This window comes from Microtus oregoni, unplaced genomic scaffold (genome assembly GCF_018167655.1).
Source record: "Microtus oregoni isolate MIOR12 unplaced genomic scaffold, Mior012 000080F_ref0000499, whole genome shotgun sequence".
NCBI lineage: Eukaryota > Metazoa > Chordata > Mammalia > Rodentia > Cricetidae > Microtus > Microtus oregoni.
The window spans coordinates 6,160,384-6,185,968 of record NW_024544538.1 but is presented as its reverse complement, the minus strand read 5'-3'; the positions used below and the strand labels follow the sequence as shown (position 1 = coordinate 6,185,968).

Below are 25,585 nucleotides of genomic sequence, written 5' to 3'. Positions count from 1 at the left end.
TTCCATCTCCTCTTCCGCACACTGTAGTCAAGTGAACATTCAATTAACTGCAATCAGAGTAATTAGGATCTCAATTAATTATACCACCTTAAGGAGAAGGACTAAAGAGATAAGGCACCGGCGGTGCTGTAAGAGAGAGGGGAAGACACTTTGGGGGCTTGTCTTGGGGTCAGTGAACAATTAGCCCAGTGTTCTGTCTGGAATTTGCATCCACGTATTTTTCTCTGAACAGAGATGATCTTGATTTAAGATCAAAGCAAGACAGGTACCCTCCAGACAGAATTTCCTAAATCAAAAACTGTACAGATGTTTTTGGATGCTTTCTTAACCACAGAGATTGAGACAAAAATCTAACTCCTTCAACCTAGTAAATAGCAAGAAAAACACACCAAACATCCCATGTCCAAAGACTCCAGGTTCTCTAGTTTATTTAGGTAGAGTGGGCACTGGGTAAAAGACACAAAAGAAATAAACACCCCAAGTCACCGGTGACATCACTAAATGCAAATCTGTCGTTCCTTCTCTGTAATTCTTAGTGTTTTATTTTTTGCCTCAGATGACAGGAAGCGGGTTATCTTTTACTTTTCTGAATATTTACCCTTCTTGGTAAAATCCCCTTTACCTTCCCATGTTCTGTGGGTGTTTCCAATATTCACTCTTTAGCTTTCCCCTCCCTCTACTGCCTCTCAGACAGCACATCCAATTTGACATCTGTCACTCCTAAAGTTTCTCTCAGCCTTAAATACCTTTAGTTTAGATGATTTACATACACAATGCACACACACAGTTGAAAGCCTTTAACATGTTCACTGTCATCAATAAAGTGCAGATTAAAGAATGTGATACCATTTTCCAAGGAATCAGTCCCCAGTAGATAAAGGCCCGTGATGCTTCATGGGTACGCAAACATAGACACAGTAGTGGTAGAAACACACATTAGTACTGTCCTCTGCTAAGTGATCCACCAGTGTTTAAAATGTCTGAGCCTTTCGAGCTAGCAAGATGGCTGGGCGGGGGGGGGGGGGGGGGGGGTTAAAGGTACCGCTACCAAGCCTGAAAACTTGAGTTTTCCCCCAAAGACCCACATAGAAGGATACAGCCAACTCTTGCTGATTGTTTCTTGACCTCCATACAGGTACTGTGGCATGCGTGCTGTCACAAACAAACAAAGAGATGTAAAAAAAAATATGAATCCTTTGCTCCAGCAGGCTTCAATTTTAGGAAATAGAGACATTTTCAACCCTACAAAAAAAAACTGTTTATTTTGTTTTGTTGTTCTTTATGTAGAAAATCTAGAGATAACACTAAATGTCCAGCAGTAGAAGTTATATTAGGGATAGGTGGCAGACTCCTTCATGCATATGCTACATGACCAATAAAAATAGTGGTTTGGAGCCCAGAGAGATGGCTCCGTGGTTAAAAGCTCATATCCATACCACTCTTGCAGAGGATCTGCATTTGATCCCCAACACCCACATCAGATGGGTCACACTTGCCTGTAACCCTGGCTTCAAGGGATTCAACTCCTTCTTGTCTCTGCGGGCATAAACAGACACACACATGTGCACATCTTTCAAGATAAAATGGATCTTTACAAAGATGCTGTTCTGGGCTGGAGAGATGGCTCAGAGGTCGAGAGCATTGCCTGCTCTTCCAAAGGTCCTGAGTTCAATTCCCAGCAACCACATGGTGGCTCACAGCCATCTGTAATGAGGTCTGGTGCCCTCTTTTGGCCAGCAGGCATACATGCAGACAAAATATTGTATACATAATAAATAAATAAATATTTAAAAAAAAAACAAAGATGCTGTTCTAATGGAATTAGTGATTTATAAGTATAGTTAATTCCTCAAGAAAACATCTACAATGCGTGTCAGGGCAGTAAGTCAGATTGTGCAAAAGAACAGGTAACGGTAACCCCGCTTTGCTAAATAAAGGTGTACCGACTGGCAGGAAGTACATGCACATATTGCTCATATTGGGAGAATGAGAATATGATAGATGATTTTTATTTTCTTCCTGTTAATTTCTATGTTTTCTGGTAATTTCTACTAATGTAAGCACTTGGGAAGTAGAGGCAGAGAGATCAACAGTGTAAGTAAAACTTCTTTGCAATATATTGAGTTTGAGACAAGCGTGGGCTACTTGAGATCCTGCCCACAAGTGAAAATTTACCAAACACCTATCACATGCCCACCATTATCTTCCACAGCAATGTAAAGAGCCCCAGACAGGGAAAGGAAGAACATAACCTTTACTTTACAAGCAATGAGCTTAGGGAATTTGCGGTGTTTTGAGCAGGGGATGCCATGATCCATGTAATATTTAATTTTTTCTTAGATTTATTCTACGAGATCAGAGTTTTGCCTGCAGATTTGTATATTCCCCATGTGTGTGCCTGGTGCCCTCAGGGGTCAGAAACTGGAGTTAGGAACCATGATGAGTGTAGCGAACCAAGCCTCTACAGGACCAGCAAGTGCTCCTAACCACTGGGCCATCTCGCCAGCTCCGCGTGCAGAAATTGTTGTAAAGTTCATTCTGTCTGCAGCCTGACTGATGGAAAGAACAAGAAAGTAGGGGCAGGATATGTCTCCAATGGGATCGAACTGGCAGGCTGACGTCCACACACCTTGAGAAAGAAAAAGTGCTGGTCAAAGTCAACTGAACTGAGACTCAAAAGGGGCAGGAACTGGGGTTGGGAGTATAGCTTAGTTGTAGAATCTGGGCATGAGAGTTGTCTGCCACCGTGCCTCATTTTTGTGGCGCTAGGAGTTAAACCTAGGGTTTGTGTGTGCTAGGCTACCAACAGAACTACATCCTGGGCCCCATGTTTGACAATTCTTTCACGGTGAAGTGAAATTTAAAGGTAAGGTGCTATCCCCCCCCCCCCCCCCCCCCCCGCTATCTTTAGATTGAGAATTCCTTGGACTTCAGAGCACTTGAAGTCTCACAATGCTGAATTTGGAGACAGAGAGAGATGATAAAATATGGCTCAGGAAACCTCAACTCTGAGTCTGTCCCAATTTTGAAGCCTGCTACGTAGGAGGCTCCCTGGGGAGAGCATATTGGCTCTTAAGGCTCTTTGCCTGAGCACCAGCGGAGGTAAACTTCCAGCCTACTCTGCTTTAAAAGCAGAAAGGAAAAATGAGAACTAGGAAAAGGGAAGTGGAAAGGGGCGAAGTGGGTGTGGAGCAACGTGTCGCGCATCCCTCGTGAAGCTCCTGTCTCTAGGTGAGGAGCAAGGAATGCATCAGCCGGACTCAACGACAGCATATGGCGGTCTGTCGAGTGCGCTCGGCTGGAAGTTTGTGTGGAGGAAAGTGAGAGGCGAATGAACATGCCAGATGGTAGTCACCATCACAAGCTCTCGGTGGATCTAATGGCAGGGATGGGAGCGGGGAGACCCCCAACTAGGTGAAGGGACTGTCTGACTACATTCATGGCCGAGTGGCTCCTCCACCATCGCATCCCATCCATTCTGGTTGCACCAAGTCAAGAGCAGCGGGTCCAGTTAGTGTAAGAGCTGCCTGCTGGCACAGCCTAAGATGCTGGTACAGGCCTCCTGGCACAAACCAAGGCCTTTTGGGTTGCTCTTGGCATCGTGCTGGTTACGGAAAGTTTGGTGCTGCCTCACCCCACAGAATCTCTGCCTATTTCCATAGCCCATCATTCTTGTGAAGCTCGTCTGCCTCCAGCTTCCATTCCCCACCCTTCTCCTGACACCCCACCCTTGGCTGTGACCATTAGCAGTTGGCATATTTCTTGACTACACGCAGGTCCTTTTTGTCCTTCCCCTTGGTTCCTTGGAAGTCTGCCTGAGTTTGAGACTCTCCTTGTTTATAAAACCATTTAACTATAAGAAGCCTTGGCCCTCTGCTTTCCAGGGCTGGGAGTGGCTTGGCTGACCCCTGTGGAGTCAAGGGAACCAGAGGAAGCCCGGAGCTTCCCTTCAAGCTAGAGGGAGCTACAGCGTTTTACTGGATGATGGGCCAGTGTGGGGCCCAAGGATAACCTTATAGTGATGCGATAAGAGCAGCTACTGTTTGGATGCCTTCCACGTGCCAGGCAGTGTGCTTGCTGTGTGCCTAAGGAGGATTGGCCTGTACAGTCTCACATTAACTACTAATTCCTGGCTTTGTAAGGGACAGACTGAGGGTTAAGCAGCTTGTTAGAGGTTGAACTGCAGAAGTTGGCCTCTGACTCAGAGTTGCCTGATTCAAAAGTCTGTACTTTAAGAATTAGTTTTACATTGTGTGTGTGTGTGTGTGTGTGTGTGTGTGTGTGTGTGTGTGTGTGTGTGCTGGTATCACACGAGTGGGGAGGTCAGAAGATAACCTACGGGAACTGATTCTCTCCTTCTGCCATGTGAGTTCCAGGTGTCAAACTGACGTCATTAGTCTTGGTAGCAAGCACATTTACCCACTGAGCCACCTTGCCTGCCCAAATCTGTGCTCTTAACCTCGCTGCTACCACCTTGGTAGGTCTCCAAAGGGTCCGAGAAAGAAGATTCACTGATATCCAAGGGCTTTGGAATATCTATGGAATGTGTGCACACATATTAAGTTTCTTATAGGCATTGATGAACAGGTTTTCTCCTCTCATCACCTCTAAAATACATCATATGATGGACGTGCAAGAAAACCGAGTCTCAGCGAGGCTCCCTGGCCTCTAGATGATTAAGTTGAGCTTTCATCCAAGTTTGGCACATCCACTGCCAGCCTGGGCAAGCTACCCACATCCTTTGTTCCGTCTAGAAGTACAGTGGTATTTATCCCTTAACCTACTGGATACCTGGACTCAAACATCCATGATTTCCAAGCTGATGGGCCATGTTGCTTTGAAGTGTGTGTGTGTGTGTGTGTGTGTGTGTGTGTGTTGGGGGTGTGGTTGAGGGAAGAGATGACACATTGGGCCTTTGTGCTTGTTACTTCCTGACACAGGACAGAGTGTGTGTGGATGGAGTGTAGAGACCCAAATGGCTTTTAAGCACACTGTCATCTTCTCTCCTCCCTCTCTTTCCAAATTAGGGCGAAGGTTGCCGAACTGTCCCCTTGACTGGACATGTGGGGTTTGACAGCTTGCCTGACCAGCTGGTGAATAAGTCAGTCAGCCAGGGCTTCTGCTTCAACATCCTGTGTGTGGGTGAGTATTTCCATGGCAGGAAACTCTATTACAGGATATAGGTCCTTAATGGCTCGATGTAGCTTTGCAGGTAATTAGGTTAAATAATGTGTCATTCTCGTCTAGTAGCAGACTCGCCCCTCCTCCTCCTCTTATCCCTTTGTTTATTTTTGTAAGCGGCCAGCTGCAATTACTTTTTTCCCCCTCTGCCCAGACCAGAATCGGAGGCCATACCTTGGGGGAAAAAACAGAGCTTTGTGAGATTCAGTGGAAAATTTTGTTAAGGGGGGCTGGCTGGCTCCGTTGCTGCTGTCAGGTCCTTTTTGACGGCAGAAGATGAGAACCAGGACAGAACTAGGAGGGAGGTGATGGCTGAGGAAAAAGATGCCCGCCTTCCAGTGGCGGGTAGTCGGCCGGGTCTCTGCAGGTTGTGTGGGCTTGGTACAGTTGGAACGCCAGTGTAGGAATCACACAGCTGTGAACAAAGATCTTTTATTCCCCTACCTGTATCTCTGCCTGCTGGCCTTTATTTTGTTATGGTTTAAGACAGAGTCTCATTATGTGGCCTAGGCTGGCATGGACCTCAACAAGTCTCCCAAGCTAGCCCTTAATTCTCAGTCCTCCTACCTTAGCTTCCCGAGTGTCAGGATCACGGTCACACACCAGCATACCTGTATGGGAAGGCATTGTTTTAGCCCACTTGATATGCCCATCACAGCACAGCAGAGTCATAATATTTGTGAAGTGAACGAATGCATTGAGCCCACAGGAAGCATTTGCTAGACTTTTCAACAGGTTCTCACGTTAGTTCTTCTGGCCCCCAGGCTGCTCAGTGAAGCCTAAGAAGCCTCACGCTCAGGGAGAGGAGAATTGAGGGGGGCAAGGGACTTAGCTGAGGCAACATGGAAGAACTGGAAGGGCCATAAAGCAGAGCTATAGGCCTGGCTGACCTCTTGTTCCTCCCACTGCCTGTAAGCACTGTCAGCAACAGCCCCCGAGACCACGAAAGTGCTTTGGAAACCATTGAGTACCATCAAACAAACATGAGGGACAATAGTACCTTTTCATTCTTTAAGAATGTGTTTTGCAACCTTAAAAATCCCCAATTTACAAACACAGTGGTAACATGTAATTTTCACCCCACAGTGAAAGAGAAGTATACCTGCATATTTTCACCGACCTCCTTCTGAACCATAATGGTCGCATAAATACCATAATAAAGCCCATTTTCACACTGGCTGGAACACTTGCAGGCTTCTGATAATTTCCTTCTCTTATTTTTGTATAGAGCATCTAGGGAACTCGTTCACATCATCGATTCAAACTACCACTGAATTATATGCTTTACTGTTTAATGCACTGAAAATTTCTTTTTTCTTCTGGATGTGGTGGTATAGATCTATAACCCCAGCACTTAGGAGGCCAAAGGAAGAGGATTGTGAATTTGAGTCTAAGATTGGCTGCATGATGAGACCTTGTCTTGAATAAACAAACAAATAAATAAAGATCTTCAAAAAATTTTTCTTTTTATTTTTCGAGACAAGGTTTCTCTGTGTAGCTTTGTAGCCTGTCCTGGAACTAGCTCTTGTAGACCAGGCTGGCCTTGAACTCACAGAGATCCACCTGCCTCTGCGTCCCGAGTGCTGGATTAAAGGTGTGCGCCACCACCACCCAACAAAATTTTTTTGAAGTCATTCATTTTCTTGTTTTTTTTTTTCTCCTCTATTTCCAGTACTCTTTACCAGGTCACTCCCTGTAGGGAATTCACTGTACTTGTAAGGACAAACAGAGCAATAAGGTCACTTCTAAATATGGGTGACAGGCAGTCAGCGAGGCTCACTCTAGCAAAAGTGACTCATTCCCATGTATCAGCTTTGGAGCCTATGAGACAAAAATATGTGCTTTGTGGAATTACACATCAGAGGCCTTAGAGTCTACACAGAGGTTGCCAAGTCTAACTCGCAGTCATGTTTAGGTGTTAATTAGGACAGGGATAGAAAATAAATGTGAGACAGGGTATCAACCTCAAGAACAAATGTCATCACGTCTAATATTGGCACTACCAAATTTCTGTTTAGCTAACAAGATCAATCTTTGGCTAATGGCCAACTTATTTCACACAATATTTGATGACTGAAATATCCCAGTGCACACACATACCAGATTCCCTTGGCATTCCTCCCAGAATGCCTTATGACCTGTGCTGAAATGGAGATGAAAGCAAAATGACAAACCCACCATAAGCAACCTTTCAAACTAGAGCAATAGACTGGACTGACAAAGCCCTGTGACTCAGAATGACACTCGGATGACAAAGTGTAGGGAAATGTCTCATAGGAATCTTAAGAGTCCTCGGGGCCCGCAGGCTGAGGCAGCCACAATCAAGACGAAGTGAGTGGGCTAGTCAACTCACATTCCCACCAGGGTATTTCTTGCTGTCTGCAGCGCTTCTGCATACATGCACCTGACAGCATGAAGCTGCTGAAGGGGCTGGGGCACGCTCTCTCAAAAGGGAAGGGAGGGAAGAAACAAAGTCCCTTTCATCCCCAAGGAGTCAGAGATCTTTTCATTCTCTCTGCTTCTCAAGCTCGAGGAAATGACTGCCCTCCTGTAATGCCCATAGATAGGCCCATTAGATAAACCAGTCCCTATACTGGGTCAAAAGACGCCTACAGTGTGTGCATCCCATTCTCTTGCTGTATTCATAACCTTGCCATGGCTCAGGGAACCCTCAACTTGTATCAAGGTCACAAGTGACTCTGAGACTGCCATCTCAGCCCAGCTATAGTACTGTGAACTGTCACGGACTTGGCCCAGAGTCCACGGTGAGGTTACTGAAGGTGATCATTACTCCTGCAGGAATTTTAGAGACTGTGTTCTTATGGCTAGTACATCTATGTGACTGTCACATTTACCTTCTTGGTGACTGTTTGAAAATGCTTCTGTTTGGTTCCAGAAATTGTTTACCTGAAGTATTTTTAGCATCAAATTATGGCAGCGCTAGCCTTGAGAGCTACTCTGAGAGCTAGGGCAGGCTTTTTTTTTTTTTTTAACATTATTGTCTATCTTGATGCTGCCCTGCTGATCTTATGCCCACACCCAGCAGAGTGTTGTACATTTATGTGGGCCTAAGTGCATGTGTGTTTGTTGAAATTGAGAGAGGAGGGAAAGAGAATTTTTATGAATCCAGAACCTAAATTAGAGTGCAATAAATTGACTGTGCCAATAATTTCCATCCATGATTATTATGACTTTTAGCTAAGCATAAAGATGTGAGCATATATGACCTCAGTCTCATAGATTCTCTAAGGTTGACAGTAGTTACCAAGCAAGGTATCATTCCCTCATCCTCACCCCATCAAAAATCATATCCCAACCCCTTAGCTTTGGAGATTTTGAGTACCCTGTGACTGTAAACATCCTTATAGGAGGCCTCAAAAGAAAAACCTGAGGCCAGGTTGTGGGTTGTGGTGGCACACTCCTTTAATCCCAGCACTTGGGAGGCAGAGGTAGGTGGATCTCTGTGAGTTCGAGGCCAGCCTGGTCTACAAGAGTGTAGAAGGAGCTGCAGGCCACTTCCTGCTGCCTGGCTCCCAGCCACCAGCTAGCTTTACCCAAAATAATTACACGGAAACTGTATTCATTTAAACACTGCTTGGCCCATTAGTTTCAGCCTCTTATTGGCTAATTTTCACATCTTACTTTAACCCATATTTAGTAATCTATGTAGCACCATAAGATGGTGGCTTACCAAGAAAGATCTTAACCTGTTTCTGTCTCAGAGAGGAGAGGCATGGCGACTGCCTCACTTCCCTTCTTCCCAGCATTCTGTTCTGTCTATTCCACCCACCTATGTTCAGGCCAAGTTTCTTTATTAATTAACCAATGAAAGCAACACATAGAAAGAAGACCCACCTACATCACAAGAGCTAGTTCCAGGATAGCTAGGGCTGTTACACAGAGAAACCCTGTCTTGAAACAAACAAACAAAAACAACGAGAGAGAGAGAGAGAGAGAGAGAGAGAGAGAGAGAGAGAGAGAGAGAGAGAGAGAGAGAGAGAGAAACCTGTGCAGGTAATACCAATGTTCTGGGACCTGGTGCTTTGTACTGCGGGGAAAGAGCCCCAAAGAGCCTTTACCCCTCTAAATGTGCTGGCAATGCTAATGGCCATGAAGAACACGGCTCATAATGATAATATTTACTTTGAAGCTGCTCAGGATTCCAGGCTCAACTGGGCTCTGTTGAACTTGGAAAACACACTCAGGACAAGCAGAATTGAGGCTTTACTGCAAGAGGTATGCAAAGGGTAGCTAGTAGTCTATGAAGGTCAGGCTAATGTTCCATTCCTCTATCTCTGGGAAAGGCAGGTGTTAGCCTTAAGCTGCCATAGTGGTCGGTCACTGGCTAACACAGCACCACGGGAGAAAACAGTCCCATGGTTTGTGGCATCCACCGATTTGCATAGTGTCGTTATTTCCACCGTAGCTAGTTTTAAGCTATGGATGTCACAGAACACGAGTTGGGGAAGAGGCACAGGAAGCTGCATGTGCTAGCTGAAATGCACCACAGTCTGTCAGGTCCCGGCAAGCACAGGAAAGAGAAAGGACAAGGTTGCATAGCCAGGCATGACCTTGTCCCTCTTCACAGACTCCCATGGCCAACTCTAGTTCCTGGAGTGTTTCCTTTTGGACACCTCCCTGTCGAACTCAGCGGCATTTTCTCTTGGCTTGTTCCACCATTTACAGCTGAGAGAGACCTCTCTCCAAGCAAACGTGGACTGTGGCCATCTTGTTCTTTGCTGTGATTTCAGCCACTGTAATTGTATCTGGCTGTGATCAGACAGAGGCTTTGTAAATACTTGTTGAGCGACTAAATGAACCAATAGGTCATGCTTGTGGCTTCACTAGAGTGTCTTGGTTCAAAGCATTGGCTACTTGCCTGCCTCGATGAAAATACTGGCTCTGCTGTGGATTAGTTTGTGACCTTGGACAGTCATTTCCTCTACAGTATATAAAGGAGGAAACCTGGGTCCAGAGAGGAGGAGGAGGAACTTGCAAATTCATGAAGCTAGTGGATGACTTGGTTAACCTGACTATAAATTAAGGGTGAATTGTGTCTAGGGGCTCACTGGGTTACACCTTTTTTTAGGGTTAGACCTTTTTTTTTTTGAGACAGAGTCTCATTTTGTAGCCTAGGCTGGCCTGGAACTCACAGACATCTGCCTGCCTCTGCTTCTTGGTGTCACCGTGCACAGCCAGGGGTAGAGCTCTTGTTTAACCTGGTGGACTTGAGTCCCTGGACTCCATTTCCAGCACAAAAATGAAAAAAAAAAAAAACAACTATAGTGTCTACCTTATAAACTTGCTGTAAGGAATAAATACAACCTATGGAGGTTGAGGGTAGGCCTCAGTAGTTGAGCACTTGCCTCAAATGTGTGAGGCCCTTCGTTCCATCCGCAGCACTACATAAAAGAAAAGAAACTGTATATTTATTCATGGCCATCTTGGCAGAGAGCACGTAAATGTGCTATAAGCAAATGCTATTGGTGGATGCCTAGAAGTTCCAGCACTCGGGAGGCTGAAGTAGAGCTCATCTCAAAACTAAGCCAAACCACCCTTCCCAGGCAAAAAGACCCGCTGTTGTTCTTCCAACCTTCCCCTTTTACAGGAAAAAAGACTAGAACCCAGACTGGGGACAGGGCTGAGATTTTGTCACATGGCAACATAGTGGTAGCATATGAAAGATTTATCTCTCTTACTTCCTTTCTCTTTCTTTCTTTCTTTCTTTCTTTCTTTCTTTCTTTCTTTCTCTTTCTTTCTTTCGAGACAGGGTTTCTCTGTGTAGCCCTGGTTGTCCTGGAACTCGCTTTGTAGACCAGGCTGGCCTCGAACTCAGAGATTTTCCTGCGTCTGCCACCAGAGTGCTGGGATTAAAGGTGTACGTCACCACCACCTAGCAAATTTAAATTGTTTTAAAAAAGACATTTACTTATTTTACATGTATGAATGTTTGCTTACATGTACATTTGAGTACTACGTGCATGTCTGGTGTCTGAAGAGACCAGAAGACAGTTTTGGTCCCCCTGGAACTGGAGTTACAGCCAGCTGTGAGCTGCCATGTGCATGTTGGAAACTAAACCCAAGTCTTCTGCAAATGCAGCTAGTGCTTAATCACTGGGCCGTCTCTCCAGCCCCTGTTATTTTAAAAAATTGTTGTTTCCAGTACAATGTCAACAATAAGCCAAGTGAGAGGAAGAACAAGAGTTCAAAGAGTTAAGAAACCCTGCTCTCCATTGTGACACGCTCTGGGAGGGCTGGGGAGAAGGGGAGGGAAATTGAGCCCTTGGGACTCGTTGAGTTTCCTGCTGGAAGCCAGTTGCCAAGTTCCTACCTTCTTGCTGAAGCATGATGGAATCCGCTGACCTGATCCCAGTTAGACCACGTGTCATTTCCCCAGACACATTTCCTAGTGAGCCCAAGGCGACAGTATTCTAGTCTCAGGCTGAGTCTGTGTCAGCCATCGAGAGAGGACGTCCCTCCAGCTCCAGGTCCCCCTTGATGGCAACTGAGAGCAGAAGAAGCATCCAAGAGTCTCCGGAGGAGCTGGTTGCATTTTCTGCCTTCTTCTAATGCCTACATTTATTGCAATTCCCTAGACATGGGAGTTCTTCCTTCTGTCCCAGACCTTCATTATTTAACATCTAGTTGCCACAGCCCTTTCTGTTGCTGGCAGGCGTCTGGGTGGTCAGTTTCCTTGCCGGTCCTCCCTGCTGCTGGGCCTAGGCCGCCCAGCTCCCATTTCTCCAGCTGTGCAAACAGGGTGTGTCCCGGGCTCCTGAGACCTTCCAAGCAGGGCTCTCTCCAGGCACTGTCAAGGATACAGAGGATTCTCTGGGAATTTCTAGGATGTGGAGGCAGTGTGCCCATTCAGGAGGGCTGGGGCGATTGGAGCCTGCCGCTGGCCGGGGGCAGCAGTTATGAGCTCAAGGGACAAAGAGGATGAAGTTGAGGCTGTACATGGGAAACCCATTAGACTTACAAAAAAAACTAGATGAAACGCACCTGAAACACATGGGCGTCCACAGGGAAGTTGAGTTGGAGCACGGCAGCCGTCCTTGCATTCCCACATCAGAGATTCTGGCCTTGATGGCCCGTGAGCTGTGCCACTTTGGTGGGGTAATGGGTGCTGTATTCTCCCGCATGCCTGAGTCTGTCACCTCCCATGACAACGACCTCACTGCACCAGACTTTCTTGGGACCTGATTACTTTCTTTAGGGAAGGACAAAAAGGGGCCTCTTCTTAAGAAAATTATTGTCCCTGATGGATATAGCAGACCCTGGCTGGAAACACAGTCTGTGTGAGGATTTCTGTATACCCTAGCCATTCACCTCACAGTTATGCCTGGCTAAGAAATAGGGCTGCAGACCTTGGGAAGCAGGCTAACTTGAAAGCTCTCATTATAGGTAAATTTTTTATAGGTCATTGTTTAGGATAAAAGGAGCTTGGAAGATTCATAGCTCCACACACTGAGCGGATAGGGAGAAAGGGAGCAGCTTTGATTCCCCATCATGCAGCTCTATGCTCTGCCTGCAAGTGTGTACTGCTGATATCCGGGGACTTTTGCCAGGCTAGAAATTACCCAGAGTAAACCTAAGTCCAGCCACGAGGATAAGTCAAAGGTCACACAGTCGCTCCTTGCTTGGGAAGAGATAGGAGAAGAGGAATGGAAGCTAGGAAAAAAAAGGTTGTGCGGTCTGAGGAGTTTCAAAGGATGATCCAAGGTCATTAACTTGTTTGTTTGTTTGAGATAGGGTCTAGCTAAGTAACCCTGGCTGTCTTTGAATTTACTCTGTGAGCCAGGCTGACCTTGAATTTAGATCCACCTATCTATGTCGTTCAAGTTTTGGGATTAAGGGCAAGTACCACCTTGCCAAGCCTGTTTCTAATTATTGACTTAAAGACCAGGCTGGTCTCAAACCCAGTATGGAAGAGAGGTTGATTTGACCCTTCTTATCTGCCTCCGTTACCGAGTGCTCGGATTACAGATCTGGGTGGCGGCACGTTGCTCAGTTCCTTCAATGCTAAGCCTTACTCTACTCGCTGAGCTACATCTCCAGCCTAGCTACTGACTTTTAGTCCTAATATTTCCGATTCACTTGGGTAGGATGAGGAGTCAAATACAATCTGAAGCCATAGAGATGGTTCGAAGTAGTTTTAGTGCCTAGCCCAGCTGTGGCTTCATATCAGATTCCCGCCGAAGTCCACGACGCTAGCTTCTCTCCAATGTGTGATTGTGATGCCTGATTCTCCAAAGACTCCTTGGTTCTAGGCCGTGGTTTGGCATCCTCTAGTGTCCCAGGAATAACTTCCCCAAACCTTTACTAGTCCACCATAACCCTTCCCCTATTCATCGCCCAAGTGTGAAATTCTAGTGGCCGGATTTCATTAGTGTCACACAGCTGACATGTTAGCTAAGCAAACAAATGTTTGTTTGAAATGTAAGAAGAACTTGTGGCTTAAGTTCATTCCTCGGTAGATAAAAGATGGTCTCACTGAAAGATCATGTAGGCTGGGAGAAGCCAAGGTTAGAGACAGTCTCCCCACTTAGGAAACAGAACTGTGACATCTGTGGAATTGAACACTGTTTAGGCCTGGCAGAACCTGAAGCAGGGCATGAGAGGAGGGGGTATTTATTTAACAACTGTTATTTCTTTACATGTTCTACTTCAAAAATACAGAAAAACTAAAGAAAAATGAAACCTATACGTCAGCGCACTACTCAGAGATAAGCATTAACAAAAGTATATTATATTTCTTTACAGGCTATTTTTAGAGATAATTATACCCCTCTATCTGTATATATAGCATTTCTTTCTCTGCCTCTAAAAGCAATGTATGCTCAAGGTAAAGCTTCAAATAACAGAAAAAAATATGAAGGCTAACGTGGAAATTTCTCTAGGATTGTGAGCTGTCTGCAGCTGGCCTGTCTGTGCTTTCCTTTGTCTTATAACTGATGTTCTATATCCTATGTACTTCTACATGGTTTTCATGTAGTGCTGTAGTATGTATATACACTTCTTCCTTCATACATGCATGTGGCTACATAGTCACTGTGCGATATCTTCTGCTTTTCAGGGGAGACAGGCTTGGGCAAGTCCACCCTCATGGATACCCTGTTCAACACCAAGTTTGAGGGGGAGCCGGCCACCCACACACAGCCAGGTGTTCAGCTCCAATCCAATACCTATGACCTCCAGGAGAGCAACGTGGGGCTGAAGCTCACGATTGTGAGCACCGTGGGCTTTGGGGACCAGATCAACAAAGAGGACAGGTAAGGAAAGCAGTGGGGTGGGAAGGTGAACGGAGGAAAAGGGCTTACCATGGGAGTCTTGGAGAGAACACAGACTCTGGGGCCCATCCTGTCTCACTAGAATGACGTGGGCAGGCAGCTTATAAACAGGGCATCATTGGAGGGGCCCTGTCTATAACAACTGTGCCCCTCCATATACTTTGCCAAAAGAGGGGTGTCTTTCTAATACAAGGGTGTGGAGCCTTGAGTCTGTTCAGCCCTGTGCCAGGCCTTCCGGTACCTTAATAATCTAAAAGGAATGGCTTAATCTCTGCTCGCAAGGCATTCATGGGAAAGACCTGTCTTAAGCAAATAATTTCCACCAAGAGGAGTACGTCCTGTGAAGGACAGAGTACAGAGAAGTAAAGGACAGGCTGCAGTGAGAACACAAGGACAGGAACAGTCAGTTCTATGCCCAGAAGCCAGAGAGGCTTTCTCAGAAGCCTCAGGATGTCAGTGACGTCAGCAGGTGGGGGGGATTGGGAAGAGGGACCAAGGAAGTCTAAGCAAAGAGGAAGGAGGAGAGCCAGGAGAAGTTGTAGGGGCTTCAGGATGCATGTGAGGGGTGAAGGAGGCTGAGATGAGGATATGATAAAGCCTAGGGCAGGGGAGGAAAAGCTGGTAGGGCCCTCACACAGAAAGGCCCACTCAACAGTCTTTTTTTTTTTTCTTTCTTCGAGACAGGGTTTTTCCGTAGCTTTTTTGGTTCCTGTCCTGGAACTAGCTCTTGTAGACCAGGCTCACAGAGATCCACCTGCCTCTTCCTCCCGAGTGCTGGGATTAAAGGCGTGCACCACCACTGCCCGGCTCCAGTCTTTTTTTTTTTTTTAATGTTTGTAAGCCAGGAAGTGGTGGTGCACACCTTTAATCCCAGTACTCAGAGAGCAGAGGCAGGTGGATCTCTGTGAGTTAGAGGCCAGCCTGGTCTACAGAGAGAGTTCTAGGACAGTTAAGACTGTTACATAGAGAAACCCTGTCTCGAAAAATCAAAAAAACCTCTTTGTGCAAGCGCAGGTGTGTGTATCATAGTATATGTCCCATGGTGCATGTGTGGAGGTCAGAGGTCAACCTCTTAGTTGTTAATTATCACCTTTAGTCTTGTTTGGGAGGGTGGGTTTTTTCTGTTGTTGCTATTCTATGCATATGACAGACTGACTGGCTAGAAAGTGAATTCTATCTCGGCCTCCTATCCCAGGTAAAACCATTTGGATTACAGATGTGTGTCGCTTTCTCCAGCTTTTCCTGGGTTCTGGTGATCTAAACTCAGATGTTTTTGTGGCATGTGCTTTATTCACCGAGCCTTCTTCCCAGCCCTTTATTTTTAAGATTTATTCTACTTTTAAGCATGTGTACATGTATGTTCATGTGTATGCATGGGTGGGGTATGTGCCTGTGAGTGCAGGTGCCTGTGGAGGTCACAAGAGGGCACCAGATTCCCGGGAGCGGGAGCTGCAGGCATTTGCCAGCTGCCTGATGTGGGTGTTGAGAAGCAAACTTGGGTTCTTTGGAAAAGGAGTACAAACTCTTTTTTTTTTTTAATATTTTTATTTATTATGTATACAGTGTTCTGTCTTCATATATGCCTACTCGCCAGAGAGGGCACCAGATCTCATTACAGATGGTTGTGAGCCACCGTGTGGTTGCTGGGAATTGAACTCAGGACCTCAGGAAGAGCAGCCAGTGCCCCCAACCTCTGAGCCATCTCTCCAGCCCCCCGAGTACAAACTCTTGACTGCTGAGCCCTTTCTCCAGCCCTTGGGTTTGGCTTTTTTGGGGGGGCGGGGAGAAATTGTTGATTTATTTGTTTTTGGAGTTAGTTCTCACTATGTATCTTTGGCTGGCTTTGAACTCTCAGAAATTCACCTGCCTTTGTCTCCTGACTACTAGGACTAAAAGTTCACTACTACACCCAGCTTGCATTTGTATTTTGTTTTGTTTTTTGAGATAGGGGTTTCTCAGCATAACAGTCCTGGTTGTTCTGAATCTCACTCTGTCAACCAGGCTAGCCTCAAACTCACAGAGATCCACCTGCCTCTGCATCCCTGACACTGGGATTAAAGGCGTGTGCCATTGCTGCCTGTCTTTGGTTTCATTGTTGTTGTTTTGTTTTACTTGGGATTTTGTTCATTTTGTTTTGTTTGAGACAAGATGTATCCCTCTGTGGAACTTGCTCTGTAGCCCAGGCTGTCCTCATCTGCAGTAGCTTCTCAGCTAGGGGAGGGCCTCAGGAGCCCTGTTACCTGCTGGGCTGGAATGTTGTTGCTCGGGTCTTGTGGAGATCACTGCAGCTGTTTTGGACTTATGAGTCCAATAGCGCTCTTGTGTACAGAAGACAGCATTTTACAGCATCCCTCCATCCTCCAGTTTTTACATTCTTCCATGTCTTCTTTGATGTTCCCTGTGCCATTGTTGAGGGTTGATGCAACTGTCCTATTTAGGGCTGAGCGCTCGGTCACTTCTTAGCAGTCTGAGTTCTGGGCCCCTGTGCTAACGGCTGCCCACTGCAGAAAGAGCCTCCCTGAGCAACGACGAGAGCAGCACAGGTCTATGGCTAGAAACATCAATATTTGGAAGGAGGTTTGATAAGATGTTCCTTCAGTAAAACAGCAGCAGCAGGTTCCCCCTCTGACCTATTGTTACTATCCCAACTATAGGCTTCTGACCAAGTGTACAGTAACAGACATGGATTCCATCTTGTGGATCAGCCTCAGATCCAATCAGAAAGTAGTTAGTTGCCCCGTAGCAGTTACACATCTTGGCTGGCAGATCAGTGGATAAGATCTCTGGTGTCCTTGGTTCCCTAGTGGCCTGGGTAGCACCTCCCAGCGCTATGGAAGTTGGCCAGTAGACATTTTCAGGTCACTTCCACATTGATTTCTCTGTGTCCAGTAAAATAATGTGATCTCTTTAGCAAGAAGGTCTTAATATTAAGTTGTGGTGAGCAACCAGGAACATTGGTGATAACCTATGAGGCCTGCAAAAGCAGTGACTCAGAGAGAGGTGTGCTGTGCTGGGCACTGGAGTTTTTGTCTCCTAGGAGCAGCGTTGTCCACCCGTGTAACCTACCTCTGTTCAAGCTCTTTTTAAAAAATATTCATTTTGTGTGTATGTGCGAACACAGTCCAGGGAGCACGCATGTGTGCACCTGCACAACATGTATGTGCGTGTGAGTACTGGTGCCTGCAGAGACCAGAAGAGGGCATCGGATCCTGTGGAATTGGACTCACGGGTGGGTGTGAACCATTCAGACCGGGTGCTGGGAACTGAACTTGGGTCCTCTGCGAGAGCAGTGAGTGTTCTTAACTGTTGAGCCATGTCTCCAGCCGAAACTTTTTCAAAAACTGTATTTTAATTTATTTTTGCTTTATGCACATGAATGTTTTGTCTGCTTGTACATATGTGCACCATGTTCATGTAATGTCTTTGAAGCCAGAAGAGGGTGTGGGAGCCCCTGAAACTGGAATTACAGGCGGTTGTGAACTGCCACTTGGATAGTGGAACCAAACCCAGGTCCTCTGCAGGAGCAATAAATGTTCTTAACCCCTGAGCCATCTCTCCAGCCCAAAATTTTATTTGAAATTAGCTGGCAAAGTAGTAATTTTCCATAAGGCTTTTTCATATGTTCTTAGTTTGCTTTCCCTTTCGTTCTCCTTCATTTCCTCTATCTTTCCCCCATTTCCCTGCCCAAACTGTTGACCTCCAGTGCACATGTAGTTTTTCAAGAACTGAAACCAATTCTGTTTTTTTTACATGAAATTCTAAAAGGAAGACACCTCTCTTTTGAAATAATTACATTTACTTATTAAGTAGTTGGTTTTTTAAAAAATTATTTATTTATTATGTATAGTGTTCTATCTGTCTGTATGTTTGCTGGCCAGAAGAGGGCACCAGATCTCATTACAGATGGCTGTGGGCCACCATGTGGTTGCTGGGAATTGAACTCAGGACCTCTGGAAGAGCAGTCAGTGTTCTTAACCTCTGAGCCATCTCTCCAGCCCCTAGTAGTTGTTTTTTTTTAATTGTTTTTATTGAGCTATACATTTTTGTCTGCTCCCCTCCCTTCCTCCTCTCTCTTCTCCTACCCTCTCCTATGACCCCCATGCTCCCAATTTACTCATTAATGAATTGTTTATTGTGTGTGCATGGACATGCACACATACTCCATACTGGTGCCACGGCATATGTGCGGAGATTGGAGGACTACTTTGGTGAGTCACTTCTGTCCTTCCACCATGTGAGACCCTGAGCTTAAACTCATGTCATCGAGCCCTGTAGCAAGTGCCTTGCTCTGTGGCATCGTCTCACTGGCCCCAGTCACTCTTTGATTTTTCTTTTTATAGGATTGCTTATTTCACTAATCTTGCTTGGTTAAGCATCACTTAGAGCCTACTCCTTGTCAGTTGAGTAGTTGGGCCACAATCTGAGTGTTACACTTGGCTGCGTATTCTCTTTAGGAAGTCTTCAATAAAATTTCTCACAGTCCTTTCAGTTGAAGGCATTCTGCATGTGGACAGTGTCTTGATCAAGAGGGTTGGGAATACTGAACAGATACTGCCTCTTAGGCAATAATCTACTTCATTTGATTTCTAGAATATCCCTTGTAGTTTCTCATGATTTTAAATTGATAGCTGGGCATGGTGGCACATGCCGGTAATCATAGCACTCGGTAGACTGAGGCAGGGTGATTGAGAGTTCAGTGCCAGTCTGCATAGCATACTGAAAATTTGTCTTTAAAAAAACTAACTGAATTAATAAAATATATGATAGATAAATTTTTAAAATTCAAATAGTGCAAGCACAAATAGGAAATGATAAAGCTTCTCCGGGATTAGGGTAGGGAGCAGTAATGAAGTAAGCTAAAATCCCCTGTAATAAAAAGCAGTTTGTTTTTGTTCTTGAAGTGCTGGGGATTGAACCTAGGACTTTGGCATGCTAGACAACCACTCTAATTCTGAGCTATATCCCCAGCCATTTTTAAATTTTCTTATTTGAGTCTAGGTTAGCTTTGAACTCTATCCGTAGCACAGGCAGGCTTTGACTTTGTGATTCCCCCTTCCTTATAATCCTCTCCTAGCCTCTCTAACAGTGGGACTGTAGACCACTGCCATCGGGTCCTATAAAAATAGTGTTTTCTACATGTTATCAGGGGCATTTTAGCACAGATCTGTAAGTACAACTGCATTGAAAAGGACTTCAGAACGCCCTGCACTTTCTGTGGCATATATTTAAATAAGGACAAAACAACCCAACATGGTGGGAGTCATGTTTGGTGTTCTACCCTTGTAGTTACAGTAGAACTAACTGTAAGCCCAGCCCTCAGGAGGCTGAAGCAGAAAGATCAAGAGTTTGAGGCTGTCTTGGGCTACACAGTGAAACCCTGTCTCAAAAATACTAAAATGGGGCTGGAGAGATGGCTCAGAGGTTAAGAGTACTGGTTGCTCTTCCAGAGTTCCTGAGTTCAATTCCCAGCAACCATATGGTGGCTCACAACCATCCATAATGAGATCTGGTGCACTCTTCTGGCCTGCAAGCAAACATCCAGACATAATAAATAAATAAATAAATAAATAAATAAATAAATAAATAAATAAATAAATCTTTAAAAAAAATACTAAAATGGAGACTGTAGATATTCTCCAGTTGGTAGAGTAATTGCTTAGCATGCACAAAATCCTGGGTCTGATACTCAGCACTGCCTCCAAGCGCAATAGCACAGACCTGTAATTGTGGCACCAGGAAGGTAGAGGCAGGAGAATCTGAAGTTCAATCCCATCCTCACTGCACAGGGAATCTGAGGCCAGCCTAAGGTACTCGAGACACTGTCAACAAAGAGGCACGCATGCGTAGGATCCCAGCACGTGCAACATGGAGGCAGGAAGATCAGGAATTCAGCGCCAGTTTCAGCTTCAGAGTGAGTTTGAGCCCAGCTTGGTTGCATTATGGGAGACTGTCTAAGATTAAACACACACACATACATACATACACACACACACAAGTGTATGCATGCACGCACATATACAACAACAACAAGTTTGCTGGGTATGGTGGCATGTGTCTTTAATTCCACCACTTAGGAGGCAGAGACAGATAGATCTCTGTGAGTTCTAGGCCAGCCTAGCCTATTTAACGAGTTCAAGGCCAGCTAAGAGTACATAGTGAGCCTTTGTCTCAAAATAAACAAACACCCCCCCAAAAAAAACAACCAACCAGCACATAAAAACTCCAACTACTACTAATAGATGAAAGAATAAAGGAATAATGAGTGCTGGAGAAAAGGGAACCCAAGGGTGAGATATTTCAAGATAGGCTAGAGAAAAGAGTGTCTAGGAATTTAAGCTTTGGTCTCAGACAGGCCTCGGTTCAGCTCCCATATTGCCATTTGCTAGACCAGGGACCTTTGGCAAAATAGTTCAATTGTCTATGCATCAGTTTTTAAGTCACCTGTAAAATAAGTATGACCTAATCATCTTTACGCTATTAGGCTGCGGTATAACATACTTGACATGGATGGCCAAAAGAATGCTGAAACCTTGCCTGGCACAGAATGGCTAATAAATACCTAATAAGTAAAAGGCATTATTATGATCATGATTTTTACTGATAACATTCAAAGGAGAGTAGCATTATGTAGCATTTAGGAGGGAATATAAATGAAGTCCAAGAAAAGGAAAAAACATTTTAAAAGTCCATTGGGTTTGGCAGCTTGAACATTGTATTTAGGACTGATCATTCCCGGGAGATTGTAGGTAGAAATTAGGTTGCCATTCTGTCTGTTTGTTTATTTGTTTGTTTTTGTCTTTTGGTTTTCTGAGACTGGGTTCCTCTGTGTAGCTTTGGAGCCTGACCTGGAACTAGTTCTGTAGACCAGGCTGGTCTCGAACTCACAGAGATTCTCCTGCCTCTGTCTTTCAAGTGCTGGGATTAAAGGACGTGTGCTATCACTGCCTGGTTTAGGTTGCCACTATTACTTGTGAATGGGACATAGAGACATCAGAACAGGGCAAAGGCAATAGAACAGGAAAGTGAGTACAAGGTCAGATGCATGTGTGCATGGAACTGTCCCATCTCTAAGTCAGCAGGGCCAGAATGGTCTGTTGAAGAAGTGGCGCTGGGAAAATGGGCCATCCATCTAGAAAAACATAAAACGAGACCCTCCCACACAAACACTGCCACAAAAATAGATTCTTCTTGGACCAAAAACAAACTCTAAAAATATAAAGAGAAAATGTCGGAGAATATTTTTATAACTTTGGGAATACAGAAAGCTTTTTTTTTGGTTTTTTGAGACAGGATTTCTCTGTGGCTTTGGAGCCTGTCCTGGAACTAGCTCTTGTAGACCAGGCTGGTCTCGAACTCACAGAGATCCGCCTGCCTCTGCCTCCCGAGTGCTGGGATTAAAGGCGTGCACCACCATCGCCCGGCTACAGAAAGCTTTTTGAGTTGTGAAATAAAGTCTAAAAATCACAGAAGGAAAGATTTGTTAGGTCCAAGTTAACTAGAGGAAAAGTAGTTTGGGACCGGAGCGATGACTTGATGGTTAAGACCACATGATGCTCTTCCCAAGGACCTAAGTTTGATTCTTGACACCCATATCAGGTGACTCGTAGCCACCTGTAACTCCAGCTCCAAGGGATCTTATGCCTCTGTGGCAGACACCCGCACTCACATGTACATACCCAAACACATACATGTAAATAAAAATGATAAAATAAAACATTTTTTTCAAAAAGTATTTTACTTTTCTTTTTTTCTCTGGTTTGTCAAGACAGGGTTTCTCTGTGTAATGGTTCTAGCTGTCCTGATACTTGCTTTGTAGACTAGGCTGGCCTCGAACTCACAGAGATCCGCCTGTCTCTGCCTCCCAAGTGCTGGGATTAAAGGCATGTGCCACCACAGCCTGGCGTATTTTACTTTTCAAACTATAAAATACCATAAAGCAAAAGTGAAAACAAGCTACAGATGGAACAAAAATATTTGTAACCTATGTAATAGGAAAGGATTTTGACATAAGAAGAGCTTCTACAGTTCCATGAGTGATGAACAGATAATTGACCGTGAAGGGAAATGAGTGGAACAATCCCCATTCTGAAATGATGCTCATTCAGCTTCCTTAGCAATTAGGGAAATGCAAAATAAAACAATGACTTTTTCACTCTCAGATTTGCAAAAATAAAAGATGATATAATAGCCAGTACCACCAGGGAATTCCATTCATGTGGGTGTGTAAATTGATTCAGATTTTTTTTTTTTGGAGGGCAAATTTGGCAGCATCCATTAAATTTCTGAATGTGAATAATTCATGACCCAGCCATTCCACTTTCCTTTGTGTTGCCCAGAAAACACAAGCGCATGCTTATAGGAACCAATAGTGTTCACCGCAGCATTGGCTATTATATTTAAAACCTTTAACCTACCTATATGTCCTTCAATAAAGCAGCTACATTAACTGTGATTCGACTATACCATGGGATTGTATTTGCAGTTTATATTCACATGTATACAGCATCAGGTCATGCTGTTACAAAATGAGAAGTTGTATCATGGTGTCATGTGTGGAAATTCCCCCCCCCCCATACACACAGCAGATAATCTTCTATCTGCATATAAATATATAGGAAAGCTCTGAAAAGATATTCAGCAGACAGAAAACAGTGATTATCAGTGAGGCAGGAAGAATGCATACATAGATTGTTTTTGTAATTGAAAGGACGCTGTTTTAAAAGAGGAAATAGATAAAGTAGGAGTAAACCGTGGGTTTAAAAAGCTGGTGAAAAGAGATAAGACAGTGTGTGAAAAGAGATAAGAAGGACAGGGGCAGTAACTGAGGATAGAGAGATGATGAAGGCTTAAACAGGAACAGAAAGTTATGGGATAGAGAGATGATGAAGGCTTAAACAGGAACTGCTACATGTCTATAGTGTGCCAGAAACAATGTGAGAGGCTTGTTGTGACACTGTTGGGGACGGCGGACCCTCAGACCCTGAATTTTCTGTGACCCCTTGCCTGACAGAGTAAACAACTTGTTTTCCTGTGCTTGCAGCTGCTCTGAGCACCAGTCCCTCATGAGTTCCTGATGGGTCTTGGTTTTTCTGGTGGGCTTGCAACTGAAAAATTCCAAGAGCTAGGACATGGCCATTAGTCAAGGAGAGCACTATATAAGCTGCCCTGGAACACAATAAAATGGACATTCTTGATTCAAGGATGACCCGTGTCTCTCTCTCTCTCTCTCTCTCTCTCTCTCTCTCTCTCTCTCTCTCTCTCTCTCTCTCTCTCTCTCTCTCTCTTTCTCTCTCTCTCTCTCTCTCTCTCTCTCTCTCTCTCTCTCTCTCTCTCTCTCTCTCTCTGTGTGTGTGTGTGTGTGTGTGTGTGCTTTTCAAACTCCAGCCCCTAACCTGACTCGCAAACTGTCCTGTGGTCTACAGACAGGCCAGTACAAGAAACATTACATTGATTAATTGATTGATGGTGCATATGAGGGTAATGTTGTGTCACAGGACTTTTCCTGGGGCGATACAGTACACACATCTACTCATCCCAGCTAAGAAGCCCATGATAGACCAAGGTATGGACACCATCAAAGTCCAACTTGGTGAACCAGTAAGTTTTATTGGTTTTACTTACAGGGGTGTGGGTGAGCGGTTACTTACAGGAGCAGAAATGACGCACAGACAGCTGCATCACCAAAGCCCACCCTAGCATGGGTGACAGACAGCTCACAAAAGCTGGGAAACCTAAAGCATACTGCACAGTGTTCAGGCAACTCAACAGGTTAAAGAGTGTTCTTTCCCAAGCTTGGCTGGTTTCTGCTTCTTCCAGGCAGCTGGTGTGGTCTGAGAGTCTTCTTTGCAGCTTGGGCTTGTTTAAGAGTCCTCTTTGTAGGTTAGCTAGACTGAGATGGCCTCTCAGCAGTCTTTGTTGTTTATTCTTCGAAGGGAGAAGCCTAGTGAATCCGCTCAGTTTCAGGGACTTCCTGAAGCTACTTTGAGTTGTTTACCTTCTGGATGAAGGGGCTTCTCCACAATATGGGATGTTTCGGTTTCTAAGGAAATGGCTACACGACAGCAGCTGTGCTAGTGAGCGGGTACCAGGGTATATGCCTGAATGGTAGAGAACAGCCTGTGGGAGTTGGTTTTCTCCTACCATGGGGGTCCAGAGCATCAAAGTCAGGTGGTCAGGCTCAGCAGCAACTGCCTCTACCCTCTGAACCATCCTACCAGTCTATTACTAAAATATAAAGCACAGTCTTTACTGAGCTTTCAGCTTAGTGGAGGGGATGGATATGTATGCAGATTATGCAAAGTGGGGCTAAGTACACTGATATAGATATAAGGGATTCAGGGTGTGGAAACAGGGAGGAACGGCAATTGACCAAACCTTGTTTTGAGAGATGGGTAAACGGGTGGTCAGGAAAGGCTAGGCTAAGTCCTGAAGCCATTGCAAGCGAGTGTGAGTTAGCCACCCTGAAGGTAGTTGATGCTTAGCCTGCGATGAATAAATGCATGAGATATACATTGGTAGAGAAAATAGTGTATCTGTGGTGGTTTGAAAGAAAATGGCCCCAAAGGGGTGGTTGTAGCACTTTCAGTTCCAGTACCATGCCTGCCTGCCACCATGCTCCCTTTCCTGATAATGGATTGAACCTCTGAGACCATAAGCAAGCCTCCTCAATTAAATGTTTTTCTTATCAGAGCTGCCAAGGTCCTGGTGTCTCTTCACAGCAATAGTAACCCTAACTAAGACAGTATCCATAAGTTTTCATCATTTGATACCAAAAGCATCCATTTGATGTATTGACTAGGAGACTGACGTGGGGTAGAAATAGTCTACAGTGAGTTGAAGAGTGAATTAGGATTTTAAAGAAGCAGATTATTTTTTTCAGGAAACTTCTTTTTGAATCTGGGTATGATAGTGCATGCCAGTAACCCCAGCACTTGCCGGACAGAGGTAAGTGGATCAAAAGTTTAAGGTCATTGGGGCTAGAGAGCTGGGTCAGCAGTTAAGAGGACATATGACTTGTCTTTTCTTTTCCAGAAAACAGAGCTAAATTCCCAGCACAAATGTCGGGTAGCTCATAGCTACCTATAACCATAGCTCCAGGAGATTTGATGCCTCTA

At 44.9% G+C, this 25,585-nt stretch overlaps 1 protein-coding gene across 2 annotated transcripts in view; it reads left to right on the top strand.

Moving 5' to 3' along the window:
• Septin6 (septin 6) overlaps nt 1-25,585 on the top strand; it is an 83,259-nt gene that overhangs the window by 11,659 nt on the left and 46,015 nt on the right. For both annotated transcript variants that reach the window (XM_041642873.1, XM_041642875.1), the window contains exons 3-4: nt 5,028-5,142; nt 14,258-14,453. In XM_041642873.1, the coding sequence (XP_041498807.1) occupies nt 5,028-5,142; nt 14,258-14,453 (311 nt within the window). The remainder of the gene's footprint in view (nt 1-5,027; nt 5,143-14,257; nt 14,454-25,585) is intronic.